A 17,268-nucleotide genomic window follows, 5' to 3' on the forward strand; every position below is an offset into this window, starting at 1 on the left:
CGGGCTCGATATCACGTTCTTAGGCGTGAAGAGGCTACAAGCATATCTCCTGAAAATTACTCTTGTGCCGTCTCACGTCCATCAACGATAGACCCGACCATCCCACTCCTTTTATCACTTGGGTTTTACATTGTCATGCCATTCTTCTATTTGCAAATATGTGCGAACTTCAAATTCTAATTGATATAGCTCATTGAACACCAAGCTCTGTCATAAGGAACCTGTTTTTTCATATGAAAATGGACAAGGTATGAGATGAATCTGTTTATTCAAAAAATAATTGTTTGTAAATGGATGTAGGTGAGTCTTGAGGTGATTTTGGAGAACGAGACTCTGAATCAATACTAGAAATAGTCAACGCCAGTATCAGAATTGGTTTATTATTATTGAAAAACTCGATAAATGTTTAACGTGCACATATATACTTCATTTAGAAACTAAACTTAAATCATACAATCCTTTTGCACCATTTACATAATACTGGATACTAAGAAAGCTTAATAAGAAGATTTTACACCACACATTCTCCTATCCTTTATTGCCACTCTCTTAATGATATAAAGCTGCCTTCATATAAAAGTTTTTTCTGTTTTAAACCGTTCTTACTTCATAACTGGTATAGTTAGTACGACTGCAAGAAGACCAGAAGGATCTTTTGAATTGATTCAATTAACTGGGATCAAATTAATTATCAAGAAAATAAGATAGGTTGGCGTTGGATTGGGAATCGTTTCGCAATTACTTGAAGCATTCCTTGGTGCACTTAAGTGGAGTTCGGGTAAAGGTATTACAGCTGAAGCTGTAAGGTCATAAAAAGTAGATTGGAGGTGCTGAATGAGTACTAGTTATAAACTGTTACAACTAAGAAACATTTTGAAAAATACCTCTAGACTGTGTATCTCCGCACAAACATTACAGTTCAGGATGTAAAGGTACCAAAGGCGGATTGAAGTTTCCCTGAGCTCACATAATATACAGCAATTTGAACAGAAGCTTGTAGTTCATGGTGATTGGACAACAAAGGCGGTTTGCGACAATTTGGACTCATTAAAACTTGGGCAACTATTTGATATAGGAGTAGCATAGATACTTGAGTAGAAACAGTGTCATTTAGAAGACAGAATATTACAGGATTTATAACACAAGATATAAGCTATCCAGATTGAACAACGACCACGTACACACGACAAGTACTTGGTCGTTTCTTTAGGAGGGAGTGGAGGTTAAAGGTCATGGCTATTGCAGAAAGAAGTTTTGCAATTGGTAATCGCCATAGTGACTGAATACAAAATACAAGTGTTTTAAAAACCACGACAAACATTTATAGACAACAGTGGACCATACTTTAGTAACTTTTGATCGGTACAATCAAATAAAGTGATTATAAACAATATCTAACGATAACAATATTATTTTTAACGGCATTTGTAATTCTTTGTACAATAAGTGAAATATTTATCAAGTTTATTGATAACAATATAGCAACCTTGATAAAATCCGACCAAGAATCTCGCCCGTGGTATTGCATCGTAATATCACCTGGTTTTTATATTAATCTTAAATTAATTGTAACGTTCTGATAAGTCGTCTTATAAACGTTATTCAAAATTGATTATTATAAATGACGATAATTAATTGAGTCAGCCTTCGAAAAGTGTTTTTCTAGGGACCATTTTAAAATGAAATAAAACACAAATATTACATAAATAATAAACACAAAAGTATATGAATATGCACTAAATTACGAGGGTTTCTCTAATTTTCGATAACTTTTTGCAACTTTCGACAGCCCTTGCAATGTTTTTTGTCGGTATAATACGTCATGTAATTTGTTCGATCATCGGCTTGGTAGACACAGTGGTTAAGGCGACAGGAGGGTTCTCTTATTGCTGTGATAGTCGTGTGTTCGAATCTCGCACTTCATACATATACTTTATATTTGTTATTGTAATTGTGAATGTCTCTAAGTAACAATATGAAATGCTACAGTATTAGGCTGGATAAGACTGGATATCTTTAGGATGGTCTTTTAGTTGATAAATGTCCAGTCGACAGTCCAACTTTAGTTATTAAAAAACAGACTTCAAAATATATTTTACAAACTGTAGAGCTGATGTCGAGAGACATCTGCATCGCCAAAGCCTTGAATATTCCTCTTCAGTGCCTATGTGGATGGCTTTCTTGGATATACCCATAATTATTTGTACGAAGATTGTTTGATTGATCTATTTTTATCGATCATTTATAGACACAGAAAACTTTTCTAGTTTACTTGCAAAACAATGGCCAAAAAGTCCGATATTAAAACGATTGGTATCCATTTTTCTTTCTTTGTGATATGTCATATCGCAAGCATATACCTTGAAAGAGTTGTTCTTTGAGTATTTGACAGAGTGCTCGCTCAATAAGTCTTTCAATTCATTGTGTTCCCATCTTGCCATCGACGTCAAAATCATCTCTTTTAGATCTTTAATAGCAAAAATTGACAATTGCAATATAACGAATTAAGTTTTTAAAAGTCTTTGTTGGTCTTCACCAGTAGAACTTTGTATTATTACTGTAATTTTAAAGTTTATTACATTCGGTATCATTTAATATTGTTTATTATATCAATATAAGTTATTAACGGTTCGTCATTAACTGTAATTACTAAATATACTTATAAAATGTCATCGTCATTAACTGTAATTACTAAATATACTTATAAAATGTCGGTAAAATGTATTGTTTGTCATCGATATTAATTTTGATATACACTAGCAATATGTTAGATGACTGTAAGAAAGAATCACAACGTTATTGATATATAATTGTAATATACTAGAGAGAGATTATTAAAAGTACATCTATTTTGAAATTAGAAGTGTGATTGCTAAGGTTTTTCTAAAAATAAAAACAGAACATTTCAAAATTCGCTATTTTAAGTCAAACACCTATCAGAAGAGCTACGAACATTGACGTCAATTACCGTTTCTTGACCATCATTTTCGCAATGATTCGCATAAGTTTATTTCGATTATTTATCTTGTATGTCACAGTTAAAAAATGTTGTATTTTGCATCTAACGCTCAGTTTAAATCTCAATGAGATGAAATATTTAATCAAAAACAATTCACAAATTGTAATTGTATAATGAAAATTATTCCATGCGCATCCCAAAATACACATGCCATAACGTTGCCAGCCGACTGTTCACGACAGTTATCCGTCGATTGGACTTCGGAGTGAAATGATGGAGCCAAATGTATCATCCACTGTCACATGTTGACGCAAAAATTCGCTTTATTATGCTTGATCATATTCAAACACTGCTCCGAATCATCAACTCGTCGTTGTTTTTGATCAAAAAATGAGCTCGCACGGCACCCACTTTGCACAGAGCTTTCTTATACCCAAATATTCGTGAATGATATGATGTACACGTTCAGTTGATATCTTTAGAGTGTCTGCTATTTCATTCAATTTCAATTTACGGTCATTCAAAATCATTTTGTGGATTTTTTAAAATGTTTTCGTCGGTAACAACTTCTTTTGGGAGTCCACTGCATTTAACCACGTCTAAACTTAGCATACCAATCCTTGATGGTTGATTTTCCTGGGGCATTGTCTGGAGGCTTGGCATCAAGCCAAGTTCTTGCTTCAATTATATTTTTTCCCCTTCAAAAAAGCTTTTCACATTAATTAAAATTGCTTCACTCAAATGCTGTAATTCACAAACTAATGATCCGAGAGCTGTCAAATTTATACACGCATCTTTTGAGAGTTAGGGCTAACTAAAAACATATGGATTTAATTCTAGTAGTGCCATCTGTGTGTCAAGCCGGAGACATTTCAATTGACCTCTTATGTGTTTAGATGCTATTTTTTATATACCATTTTTTCCACGAATTCTTCAACTAGATATATGCTTAGCTTCTTTTACCTCACTTGATTTCAGTGACAACATTTGGTTCATACATTGTCGGTACGTAAGTACTGTTCGAGACGTTTGAAATTTCTCTTATATTAATTTCTATTTCTGTTATATATAAAAAGAAATAATAACATAATGGAATATCATATTTAAAATTACCTTGCTTAAGTATAGCATCACGATAATTAACATAAAACAATTTTTTTTTTGGAAAATAACAATTAAATAAACACATTAATGAAACAATGGGGTCTACGTTAGATAACATTTATTTTTAAGAAGATATAGACTCTCAAATTTCATCATCATATGATAGGTTGTTCTAAAGATAAAATTAATTTTTAAATCGAGCCCGGCCTTGTTATCTGGAACTCTTGTTGAACTGACTGAAATAGTCATCGGTGGCCCTGTTAGCGTAGACTATCTTGTCCAGGTATTCTTTACGGTTTCTTTGCTCTTCAGCTAATCGCCTGTTTTCTTCCGCAATTCTTTTACGTTCTTCTCTGAAAAAAATATAAAAATCATCATTTTATATTATGTTACAACTTATAAAAAGTGAAAACCTAGTCTCAACCATTGTAGTGTGAGATCGTGATTTAAAACGTGAACTATCGAACGTGAAATTTAAAGTTTATTTTTTATAAGCAAGCTCTACCTTCTAGGAATTTTCTTTCTTATTTAGGGAACGGTAAACCGAGCGAGTAAAATATGACGCGCGTAAAAAATGTAAATTAAACATTTAATAACAATCAAGTGATCTCATCAATTGCAAATAACTGAAACCCCTCAAATGCACGAATGGAATATGGCTACAAACAAGAAACGTTTGAGAAGTCCTGAAGAAAAAGTCGTCCGAAAACAGATGAAAATCAGCGACTATTGGCTTCAAAAACCTATCCAAACTTACAACAGTTTCGGTGCCCTGACAGAAGAGACAGAAGAAAACCAGAACAACAAAGAAAGCCAACTAAAAGTGTTTCCAGATGTTACTGGTTATTCTTGGGGTTAATCCACAGATTTTGGATTCGTTCTCCATCTCACTCCCTTTTTTCATTGTCGTGATGAGATTTATTTGTGTTCAGTGTGACGTTCATTTTTATTACTCAGTTATTGTTAGTTATTACAATTATAATATTTTTTAAAATATATTTTAATGTCTCCTTTTACCAACTAGGCCACCGGCATTAAGCCTACCGACTGGCGAGTGACTAACTTTAGAAATTATCCCAGAAGACATCCGGTCTTACCCAGCTTGGTTACTGGCGTGACTGGAATCATTTTCTTTTGTCGGATTTTGCACACTCGCCTAAGGACAATCAAAAACGTAAATTTACGGCCATGCCCCAGCAGGATTCGAGCGCGCGACTATCGCAACAGTAGGTGGGCCGTCCTGTCGCCTTTACTTTCTCCTGAGTTATTTTACGGTTAATTTTTTCGATTATTATTAGTTGAACTCTTTTGATAGTATCTTCTACGGTACAGATACGTTTGAAATGCCGAATTTAGGAAATTTTGAAATTAAAGTTCTATCAAGATAAAAAAAAGAAAACTATTACCAGAAAAATAAAAACTAAGATGGCGACATCCAGTGTTTCTTAAATAAAATAAGAGATTAAAAAAATGATGTAGAACCCAATATTACCTTTGCTTCCTTTCCAGCTCCATGTCCATCAAATGAATCGACCTCTGAGTGCCGTTCAAATAGTCGTCGAATTCTTTCTGCATCCTTAGCTCCAACTCTTTCATTTTCTAAACAGAAACCGACATGTTAATTGACAAACAACCGGGAAATAAACGCCATCACTGCGCGTTACCTTAGCCTCCTCCACCTGAGCCAGCTGGTCCGCCCTTATCTTGGCCTTCTCCTCGTCACTCATCCCTTTGTAAAGGTAAGCGATCTTCTTGTTGGGGCCCATGTTGCTCTGGGACACGTCCGGGTTCTCGGTTAAGAGATCGCTGGTCAAAGCGTTGTAGATTTCGGCCGAATTGTCTTCCAGCGTTTCTTGATTCTTTAGAGAATCGGTTTTACATTTCTCCTCGGCCTGAAATTGTGTTTTTTTAGATCAAAAATAAATTAAATTATGTAACTATATTATATGTAAATCTTATATATAAACACAGTTCGTTCACATACTCCTTCGAGACAGCTTGACCGATTCTTATGAAATTTTTTATGCATATTCAGTAGGTCTGAGAATCGGCTAATATCTATTTTTCAAACCCCTAAGGGATAAGTGGTGCCCACCGCAAAAATTTATTTTTTGGATAACACTTTTTTTTATTATGTGGCATGGCAAAATACATACTACCCTAAATTTTCACTTTTCTATCACCAACCCCTGCTTATCCACGTGTCTACCGGTGTCACTTCTCACCCAGTATACAGCACCGAGTAGAGATGATAACGAACATGGTCTCCTATTTCTATCAAACAATAAGCCTTCCCTCATTCCTCCTCTACAGTTTTCGACTCTTATTAGTGTTTATGCGTCAAGCGTAGTAGTTAAACATTTTTGCTATCTCAATGTAACTCTCACATCAGATATATTCTCAAGTAACTTTATAATTTATTTATTAATAACTAATATTATTGAATATAATTTATTATTAATAACTAATAAAATTAATAATTTTGAGTTTATTACGCACGATCAGTTAACTAAGTGATATAACCTCTAAAATACTCAACATGTGTCACGGGTTCATGTAAAAAAAAGTATTGGGTTGTAAGTATAAATTATTTTTATACGTTTATTATAAAATCAAAAATTACTCTTTCTTATTTATAACGAAAATATTTATTTATACTTATTTATAATAAAACAACGTTTGCCGAGTCAGCTAGTATAATATAGTATTGCCTAGAGAACTTGTTGAACTACAATGTCTTATAGGGTAACTTCTCAGGAAATGAAAATGCTTATATGCTGGGAATGGACAAAATAATATAAATACCTGCCATACACAGAATATTTATATATTGATAATGTTGTAAGAAACACAAAACTTACCAACGCCAGGTTATATCTCGTACAGGCCTCTTGAAGCTTCCTCCGACACTCCCTCTCCATATTATCCAGCTCGATGGCCCTCTGATCCCGGGCTATGACGGCGGCTGCGGGAAAGGCAAAAAAGAGACCCAATAAGATATTCCCGCGTTTCCTCCTCATTTACCTTTGTAAGCCTCGTCCGCCATTTTTCTCTCCTTCTCCGCCTGTTCCTTCTCCACCATCTGTTGATGGAGCCACGCGCTGATTTGTTCCCTCTGCACCCGCAATCTCTCCTCGTTTACCAGATCCTCACCTTCGAATCTGTGTTAAGATGGAAACATAACGGCTAAGAGGGTGACTTGAATATTGCCGGTTTAAAAGCGCGTGTGTATGTGTTAGGGGATGGAGTTAACTTTCGAATGCTTCTCAATGATTTAAAATGTAGTACACAGGAAAAGATTCGTACATATTTTCATATATATATATATATATATATATATATATATATATATATATATATATATCACTACATAGTATAAAACAAAGTCGCCTTTTCTGTCACTATATCCCTATAATCTTTAAAACTACGCAACGGATTTTGATGCGGTTTTTTTTAATAGATAGAGTGATTCAAGAGGAAGGTTTATATGTATAATACATGCATAATATACTAAGGCAACATTGCTAATTTTAGAGGTTTCTAACGTGATGTCGTAAATTAACCTATTTTTTTAGGCTTATTTAGCAATTAGCAAAAACGCTGCCTAACCCTACGAGTTAGATCAAATTAATGTACTACAGTATTGTACACCATAAAAAGGTCTACAAAAAAGTCCGCGATGGTATATGTTTATCTTTTAGGGATAACCCACATTAACCATTTTTATTGTTTACTTTTTACGTGAGAAAATGGCTTATTTACGAAGCTATTTTAAGCAATACGGCATTAATCCTTATCGAATTAAGTACCTTAAATACAGTGTGCAATTAATATATAATATGGTTCCTTACAGCATATAAATTAAACAAATATTTTCGGAGATATTACAAATTTAAAATTTGCGTTTAAAAATATGTAATGTAATAAAAATTGTATGAATTTAGATATTCCAAAGATAGCAGGAAATCTTCATAGTAAGTATAGGGGAAGAGGAATTGTTTTACTCCAAATTTAATGCGTGCAGGCCAAGGGCAGTAATGAATGAACCAAAAATACTGGATCGATTTTAATCATGTTTCCATTGAGTGACATAGGCATATATATTTTATGTGGACGTTATGTGAAAAGTAATGTAAACCAAGTATATATTTTTTAGAAGAATGAAGTCATAAGAGGAACTGAAGAAATTTGTAGATGAACTACGGTATTATAGCAATGCTTATTTACATCGAGACCTTCAGATAATGACTGTTACTCATGAAGGCATGAGGAGTCATGATCATATTGCCAATCTTGGATAACACACAAGTAGGAAATGGACTAGTCCAGCAAAGTTTATTCAGAAGAAAAAAACAGCATTGTTGAGTGGTTGAGTAGTTTCTTTGTCCTTGGAGCGGACAATACTTTAAATAAAACCACTAAACGGAAACAACTAGGACTAAAATTATATCGAATGTAATGGCTCATTGGGCGCAAACCCAAGTTATCATTAGATAACAAGGTATTGCTGTATGAGTCTATACTCAAGCCCATTTGGACATATGGAATTCAACTATGGGGTACCGCTAGCAAATCTAATATATCCATCATTCAACGGTTCCAAAATAAGGTGCTGCGTGCCGTTGTTGATGCTCCGTACTATATTTCAAATAAAGTGATACAACGCGATATTCCTCTAGAACCTATAACGAGTGTAATCCAACGTGTTTGTGTGAAGTACTTCGAAAGAGTGTCAGTGCATCCCAATGTACTCGCTAATCAGCTAAATATGCGACGTGATAGTGAAGTGCGTAGACTAAAACGTTTAACACCACCTGATCTGATTACTGGACATATGTAGAGTTTAGAATAAGCATTAGAATAAGACTAATTAATTAAGATAATATTTTATACAGAAGATTGCTTAATGAAGTGATTTTCTACATGCCATGTATATATAATATAAACAGAAGAAATACTTATTGCCAATAGGGCAGATTGTGGACTCACGAAGAGTAATAAAAAAAAATAAAACCAGTGTTAGGGAAAATCTTCAAAACTTATGTATGCAGCCTATATTAGTCTCAATACTATATTATTTAACATTATACCAGATTAATTTACTACACAAATAAATCGCTTCAAAGCAGATGTCCCTATGGCAGTAGCCACAATGCCGTTTCTGCACAATGCCGAACAACAGCACGAAACTGCGAAAACGGCTAGAACCGAATTCAGCAACTGTTTATAATCCTCCGGGTTTGAACCAAACGAGAATAAGTCTATACAAATTGTTGTTTCCTCTTCGCAAATATACTACGATTTTAACGGACGTCCATTAAGATAAATGAGATAGATGATTAATAGGGGGATAATAATGAATAACAAAATGTTTAAATGTATTAAAACGATAGGAAACTTGGATGCTTTATATATAAAATTTTCGATATATTAGTCGGATTAGCGAACATTTTGCCTCCTTTTTTAGTGAAATTTGACACGATTAAAGATTATATCGAGAAAGAATTTTTTGGCTTAACATTTTTCTGTAATATGCCCTATAAATAAATAATTTGCAGTAATGCTGCGTACAGACTTGGCCAACGAAGGACAACGAATGAGATTCGTTGGCCTTCGATTTTTTTTAAATTTAATTATTATATAGTAATAATCGGTTCCGACTAACCTACAATTTGTCTCTATGATAAATTAAATCCGAGTATATAACAAATAGGAACCATCGGGCTTATCTCAGTCTCTGGTGAAATAATGTTTATACATAAGGTCAGATGGTTTGCTTATTTTGAGTCCGTGTCCTGCTCTGGTGGTATTCAAAATTTGCAATACTTTAATATTCCCATAAGAATGGAATCTTTCCTCATACCCCCTTGCAATTCTCTTGATTTCTTGACTGACTGTGGGTATTTGAAGGTCTTGATGTAGATAGTCAGTCCTGCAGTATTTGGAAGCGCCCACAATACTTCTCAGGACTTTGTTCTGAAAAATTTGTATTTTGTTTATGTTACTCTTTGCAGAACATCCCCATAATTGAACTTCGTATGTCCATATAGGTTTCAGTATATGCTTATATGATAGCAATTTATTATGTACTGATAATTGTGATTTTCTTCCAAAGATTGTGAAATCCCTTCTTGGAATTCCAGTTATTTCCATTTTTTTTTATATGTTCCTTCCAGCGAAGATTTGTATCAAGAGTTATTCCGAGATATTTAGCGTTATTGCTATATGAAGTGATAGTATTATTTAATGTTGCTTGTTTTTTTTAGTTTGGTGCTTGTACGGTCTGATTGTAGGTGAACTGCACATTCACAGATATACCTTCGTAAATTTTGATTTTCCAAGCTTGTGTCCAATTATTTATATTCCCACTTGCCTATTGAAATTTTCGAGTGGCTTCTTCACTATTGTACCCGACAGCTATAATTACTGTATCATCAGCAAATATAGCCATCCTAATATTTTCCATTTATGGTATATTACAAGTGTAGGGCAGATAAAATATTGGCCCCAGTACACTTCCTTGTGTACACCTGTTTTAGCTTCTTTTATTGTAGAGTAAGCTTCTTCTTGTTTAACACTAAACATTCCGGCTGTTATGTAGGATTTTAGTAGTTTGGTGTGTTGTTTTGGTAACATTTTCTGTGGTTTATGAACAAGGCCTTCATGCCAAACCTTATCGAAGGCTTGTGCTACATCTAAAAATATGGCTGAGCATACATATGTAGTATTTTTCAACGATGGTGGCGATTATAGTGTATATACCTACTGTACACACCGCATTAGCCCATTCCATTCATTTCTTTTGATGATACGGATACTCTACAGATTGCAAGCGAATGCCAACAAACTTTCGTTGGCCGTTGTCAGACCGTTCGAACAAAACTAAAAATATCTCAACAAATCAACTATGGACGCGTAATTTTTAAAATCAAAATCTAGCAACGTTACACCGGAAAATGCTGTCTGGTAATTTTGAATCGTAGGACAAATCCTTAAATTTTATATTCAGCCGGCTTGGATGGCGCAGTTGTAAAGGCAACAGAACGGTCCTCCTACTGTTGCGATAGTCGCGGTTTCGAATCCTGCTGGGGTATGGTCGTAAATTTATGTTTTTGATTGTTTACATTTTGTGTTTACATCCGACAAGGAAAATGATCCCAGTCACGCCAGTAACCAGGCTGGGTAAGACCGGATGTCTTCTGGGATGATTTCTAAAGTTGGTCACTCGCCAGTCAGTAGGCTTAATGCTGAAGACCGTGGTTCGGAGCCCACGTTAAACTTTAGGCCCAGTCCAGATAAACCCATAGTTGGTAAAAGGAAAGTGAGTGTGTTAAAACATTATTAAACGAAGTTATTTGATTTTAAATAGTGTTTTAAATTAATATTTTGTGCTATTTTTGGTAATTCCTGTAGTCAGTTTCGATAAAAAACTATTTAGAATAATATGATCACGCAACATTATATTTTAAATATTTTTTAATGATTGTGTTTTAATATATTTATAGATTCCTTTATACATTTTTGTAAGAAAATAAATTACCTAACTGTTGCTGTTATTGTTTTAATATACATGCTAAAGCCAAATATAAATTTTAAAATCATTTTATTCATATATTCTCTGTTTTCATATACAAAGATGTTAGCTTATTTATTATTACATATTTATATTTTTGACGTAAAAGTAAAGAAATATCACGTATATTTATATTTGATGCTTCGAATTTCTTACAGTTATGAAAGTAATTTTACTTATTATACTTTGTTATAAGCTTCAGTGATATAGTAAATTAAACTTATGAATTGCGATTTACTCATTACAAATTCAAACATTTTCAATGAACTGAGAAACAGTTGTTTACACTGCGACTCTGTGAGACTTCCACATGGAGTTGGTTAAAATAAACACCAACTATTCTAAATCCTTTTGAATTAATTTATAGACCTGATATATCGAACAAAGAAAAAAAGTTTACATATTGTTTCACTTACTTTTGTGCAGAGGATGGTCCAAGGCGTGGATCCTCATCACTGACCCTAGCCGGCAGCTGTTTCTTGATACCGTTCGGGTCATTCAGATCGAACTCCCGCCTGTCCTCAGCTTTCTGAAACTGTTTGCGAAAGTTGTCGATTTCCTGGAGTAACTTCCGTTGTTCCTGCGAAGAATTGCCGTGTCATCATATGTCTGGTATCTGTTGGGCGGTTATCACCTTATCCTGTTTTTGAGCGAGAGCGATGGCTATTTGATCGGCCTTCTTCAGGTTATCCTCAAATATGCGGTCGATTCTCTTTTGTTCTTCGTCGTGTTTCTTCTTTTCGTCGATCTGAGATCTGAGAGCGTCGGCATCAATCTTTATACAAAATATGATATTAGTTTATTGAATATAAGTTATAACACGTCAATTGAAAAGTCCCCGGCCTAGTATAATAAAACACATTTTTTGGTAAAATTAGTTTTTCTTCTTGAACATAATTCCCTTCAAGGGTGATATACTGATTGTAGCGACCCTCCAACTTACCATTTGATTACCATTTTTGTAGTACGATTTGTCCTTTGCATTTTGAATTCGTCATTCTTTTGAGATCTGAGAACAGAAAGTAGTCGCTGGGGGCCAGATCTGGAGAATACGGTGAATAAGGAAGCAATTCGAAACCGTTATAGTCGCTGTTAATGGTCCTTCCCTTTGCAAGGTAATTAATGAAAAATATTCCATACGCATCCCAAAATACAGACGCTATAACCTTGCCAGCTGACTATTGCGTTTTCCCACGCTTTGGAGAGGGTTCATCGTGTAGAGTCCACTCGGATGACTGTCGATGGACTTCGGAGTGAAATGATGGAGCCATGTTTCATCCATTACGCTTGATCATCTTCAAACACCGCTCCGAATTATCAACTTGTCGTTGTTTTTGGTCAAAAGTAAGCTCGCGCGGCACCTACTTTGCACAGAGCTTTCTCATACCCAAATATTCGTGAATAATATGACGTACACGTTCAGTTGATATCTTTAGTGTCTACTCTTTCATTCAATTTCAATTTACGGTCTTTCAAAATCATTTTGTGGATTTTTTAAAATGTTTTCGTCTGTAACAACCTCTTTTGGGCGTCCACTGCGTTCACCGTCTTCGGTGCTCATTTTACCACGTCTAAACTGAGCATACCAATCCTTGATGGTTGATTTTCCTGGGGCAGTGTCCGAAAACTCGACATCAAGCCAAGTTTTTGTTTCAACTGTATTTTTTTCCCTTCAAAAAGCTATACATTATCACCCGAAATTAATTTTTATCAATTTTTTTTACAATAACGATAGTTGCTTCACTCAAAATGCTATAATTCACAAAATAATTATCCGACAGCTGTCAAAGGTATACACACATCTTTTGAGGATTAGGCCTAACTAAAAAATATATGGATTTAATTCTAATAACATCATCTGTGTCAGGCCGGGGACTTTTCAATTGACCTGTTACAATGTAAGATGAGAAGGTCATATGTTAAGCATGATGTAGACACAGAAAAAACATTCTTTGAAACAAACAAACTCTTTTTTCTTTGATTAAAACAGTTTTAAAAGTAATTTAATTGTTTTCCTACGTTTAAAACCCTTTCCTATTTTATAGCTTATATGCTTTATGTTGATACCATTTATTTATCGACCAATTACTAAGAAAATATACCCCAATAATCCTCGATCTCGGATTGAAAATCCTCTTCTTCCTCTCCTCCTCCCGGATCCGTCTGCGCTCGATGTAGGCCGCCTCTTTGCGATCCTTTTCCGTCATCAGGTCCAATTTTAGCATAGCGAGCGGGATAGTTTCCAGATAATGGCCGTGAACCGTCGAAGCGTCTCGCCTACAACGTAACGAACGCACCGTCCGACTGACTGACTGACTGACGCAAAGTTTTTGACTGATTTCACTTGTTTGGTGAAGCCGTCGAAGTTTCTATGGAAATTTGTTTAGATCAATAGGGAGCTAGACTGGTGCCGAGGCAACAAATAAACTTTTGTCTTGGGCCCTTCGATATATACGCGATATTGTTTTTGGTGTTTGGGTTTTCTCTCTGTTCCGTTCCATTTGCCGGCGATTTTTCATGGCCTATAAAATAACATTAAGAGATTTTAAACAAATTTGAAGATTCATTGTGAAATATTGATATAATGCATTTTATACAAAGTATAAAAGTACATTGATATCTGTTAGTTCTTCTCTCCTTTCAGACAATTTACGGATTCCATATCGAACGAACGATGTATCTTTTGAGGCTATCTACGAGTCGACCTATTGCTCAGACAGGTCACAACTCATATATCAGAATAATTTATAATACGAAGCAGCAAGACTAGTACAACTGGGCGGGTTTTGCATCGTGTAATTGAACGTTGTGATGCTGAAGAATAACATTGTTGTGTTTTTGCTCGTATTGCGGCTGTCTTTCGCACAGTGCTCAGCTCAGTAGCACAGGTAGCCCCCATGGTATTGATCGAAAATAAAAACTAAAGACATTGACACTGTCATCAACGAATCCAACTCCGTCAAAAGACCAGTAACCCCCGCCTTTCTTCTCAACCATTTTGTGTCTCCAAAGTCTCTACAGACTATGATCGGCAAACTTCAAACCAAAAAATCTCCAGGTTTCGATGGAATATCGATTACCCAGTTAAAAAAGCTCTCGCATAAGCAGCTCGCAGAACTGGCAAACATCATTAACTCCATCATGAGACTGCAACACTTCCCGGCGTCTTGGAAACACACAAATATAGCGGTTATACCCAAGAAAGGAGCAAAATCATCTCCATCTGATTACAGGCCTATCAGCCTTCTCAGCGCCATTTCGAAGCTTGCCGAGAGGTTCTTTCAATATATATATATATACATATATATATACATATATATACATATATATATACATATATATACATATATATATACATATATATACATATATATACATATATATATATATATATATATATATATATATATATATATATATATATATTTATATATTTACCAGAAAGAGAATAAAATATTTAATATATTAAATGTTATACTATGTTAGTTGATTATTTCGAAATTAACAAATTATTTATATAATTAAAAGCTGTTTTCTATTTTGATAATTGTGATTCGTAAAATATATATTAAAATAACACATCAAGTAACATAAAAGACAACATGGCAACTATATCAGCACCTAAGTATCTCTTATTCCTTTAAAAATTACGAGGTAAATTACTGTAGATTTTCATATAATCGCTACAATGTTCAAGATATTGTAAAATAATAGACAATAAGTAAAAAATACATAGGAATTAATTCACAATTAAAAATTAACCCTTATTACAAATACTTAATCATTATGTTTAAGACTCCAAGAATAGTCCGAAGAAAATTAATACAGAATAAAGAAAAACAACTCTGGTGTAATTAAGAATTACTGAAATAGATTAATTGATGTAATCTCAAAGGGAAATGATACATTAAGAATGAAATGAAAACAAGATTGTTCGCAGGATACACCTGACTAGATTGATGATGACAATTATCCGGATTCCTTTTTCTTAAAAAAAAAACGGATACCGGAACTAAGGAAACAATTCGGAACCGGACCTGGGATCGAAATAGGATTTTATTTCCGGTATAAAAAATTTATCTTGTTTAGATACTTCCTATATTTTTTATACTATCTTTTTGTGCCATTACAGTATTTAAAAAAAACATTGTGAAATGATTTGCTCTTTCAGAAATATATTTAATTATTATTATTTAGTATATAGTTCAGATTATTCAATCGAACAACAATATAGTGGCTATTTCTGGGGAATCATAACTAGTATTTAGTAGTTTCCACCTGATTTAGCAACACTGCCATATACAACTAACCAGGAGGTAAAATCAAACGAACTGCTGCGACCATTCTGGATTTTAGCCTGGTAGAGGGAAGAGTTCTGCTTTGTAAGGTTAATAATTATATGTTTATATTTTATTTGTTATTGTGCTTTTCATATTTTGACTGTAAATAGTAGGTAGTAACAAATTTGTGAATTTTGCCAAAAAAAGCTAGTATAACAGAATCTGAACATATATATATCAGAACATTCCATACAGGCGCGTGTTTATTCCTTTTTTGTTTTAAATTGTATTCAATTTTATACCAAAGTCATTATATTTTAGGCGTACTTGATTCTGCGAAAGTAAAAGTACAGATAAATATGATTAGATGTTCTTTATGTGTATAAATCTCAGCAAAATCACAGCTTGTTGATCATATAGTCATTCCATAGTATCAAAAGTGAACAAAAAACATTAAGGCATTACTTCGCCTGAATATTTTTAAGTTTAGAGGTCCCTATTTTGGTAAAAATATTATCGTTTCTAAATTTGAATGTAATCGATCAGGAATTCATAAGAGTGTATCAAAGAACGAGAGGTAAGAGTTATTAAAGTCAGATAAAAATATCATTTCAGCGAAAATAGCTGCTAAAATTCAACTGAGTGCTACATTGGACACATTCCAATATCATTAAGCAGTGGCAATTTAAAAATACTAGATTTGTTGACTTATAAAGATTTGTATATTCAGCAAACGAATCAATTTAATACCACATGTACAGGTATTGAAAAAAGTAATGGTACAAGTGTCGAAACATGGGTAAATGATATAAACCACCTTCTTAGGTTCTCGATACCTACTTTAAAAGAAGATTATGTTCATTCTAATAAATAAAGGACAATATGAAATGTTATAACAATTTAGCAATGATGTATACGTGTATATTCTATATTCAGGCTTAATGCATATGGACTCGAATTGTATTCCTTGCTTTTATTAAATGAATTGCGAAAGAAGTTTAGATAGTGTTTTTTCATAACAGATTCGATGAGAAAACAACGAAGGTATTTTTAATTGCCGTGCAGGATATATTGTTGAGTAATGTAAACACAAATAGATGCTTCTGTGAAAACGATGGCAAAAATCCATGCATTGGAGCTGGCTCCCACTGACTATTTCCTGTTTTCAGATCTCCAGAATGCTCGCTGGGAAGAAATTTTCGTCTAATGAAGAGGTGATCGCTGAAACTGAGGCCTATTTTGAATCAAAGGGCAAATCGTACTATAAAAATGGTATCAAAAACTTGAAGGGTCCCTATAATCATCTTGAAGGGAACTATGTTGTATAAAAAAACTAATTTTACCAAAAAAAA

At 34.0% G+C, this 17,268-nt stretch overlaps 1 protein-coding gene across 1 annotated transcript; it reads right to left on the bottom strand.

Moving 5' to 3' along the window:
* Nucleotides 1–1,388: 1,388 nt before the first annotated feature.
* Nucleotides 1,389–13,985, bottom strand: LOC143205123 (RIB43A-like with coiled-coils protein 2). Its single transcript, XM_076418207.1, has 9 exons — nucleotides 13,739–13,985; nucleotides 12,271–12,411; nucleotides 12,053–12,216; nucleotides 7,088–7,224; nucleotides 6,925–7,028; nucleotides 5,728–5,955; nucleotides 5,556–5,662; nucleotides 2,693–4,416; nucleotides 1,389–2,649 (listed from the first exon to the last, which is right to left on the bottom strand). Exons 1-8 carry the CDS (start codon nucleotides 13,859–13,861, stop codon nucleotides 4,275–4,277), a joined length of 1,146 nt encoding a protein of 381 aa, XP_076274322.1. The 5' UTR covers nucleotides 13,862–13,985; the 3' UTR covers nucleotides 1,389–2,649; nucleotides 2,693–4,274.
* Between the last annotated feature and the right edge of the window lie 3,283 nt (nucleotides 13,986–17,268).

The sequence above is a fragment of the Rhynchophorus ferrugineus genome, unplaced genomic scaffold, assembly GCF_030347505.1.
Source record: "Rhynchophorus ferrugineus isolate W39M unplaced genomic scaffold, kcgeb_rfMv2 rfM11, whole genome shotgun sequence".
Taxonomy (NCBI): domain Eukaryota; kingdom Metazoa; phylum Arthropoda; class Insecta; order Coleoptera; family Curculionidae; genus Rhynchophorus; species Rhynchophorus ferrugineus.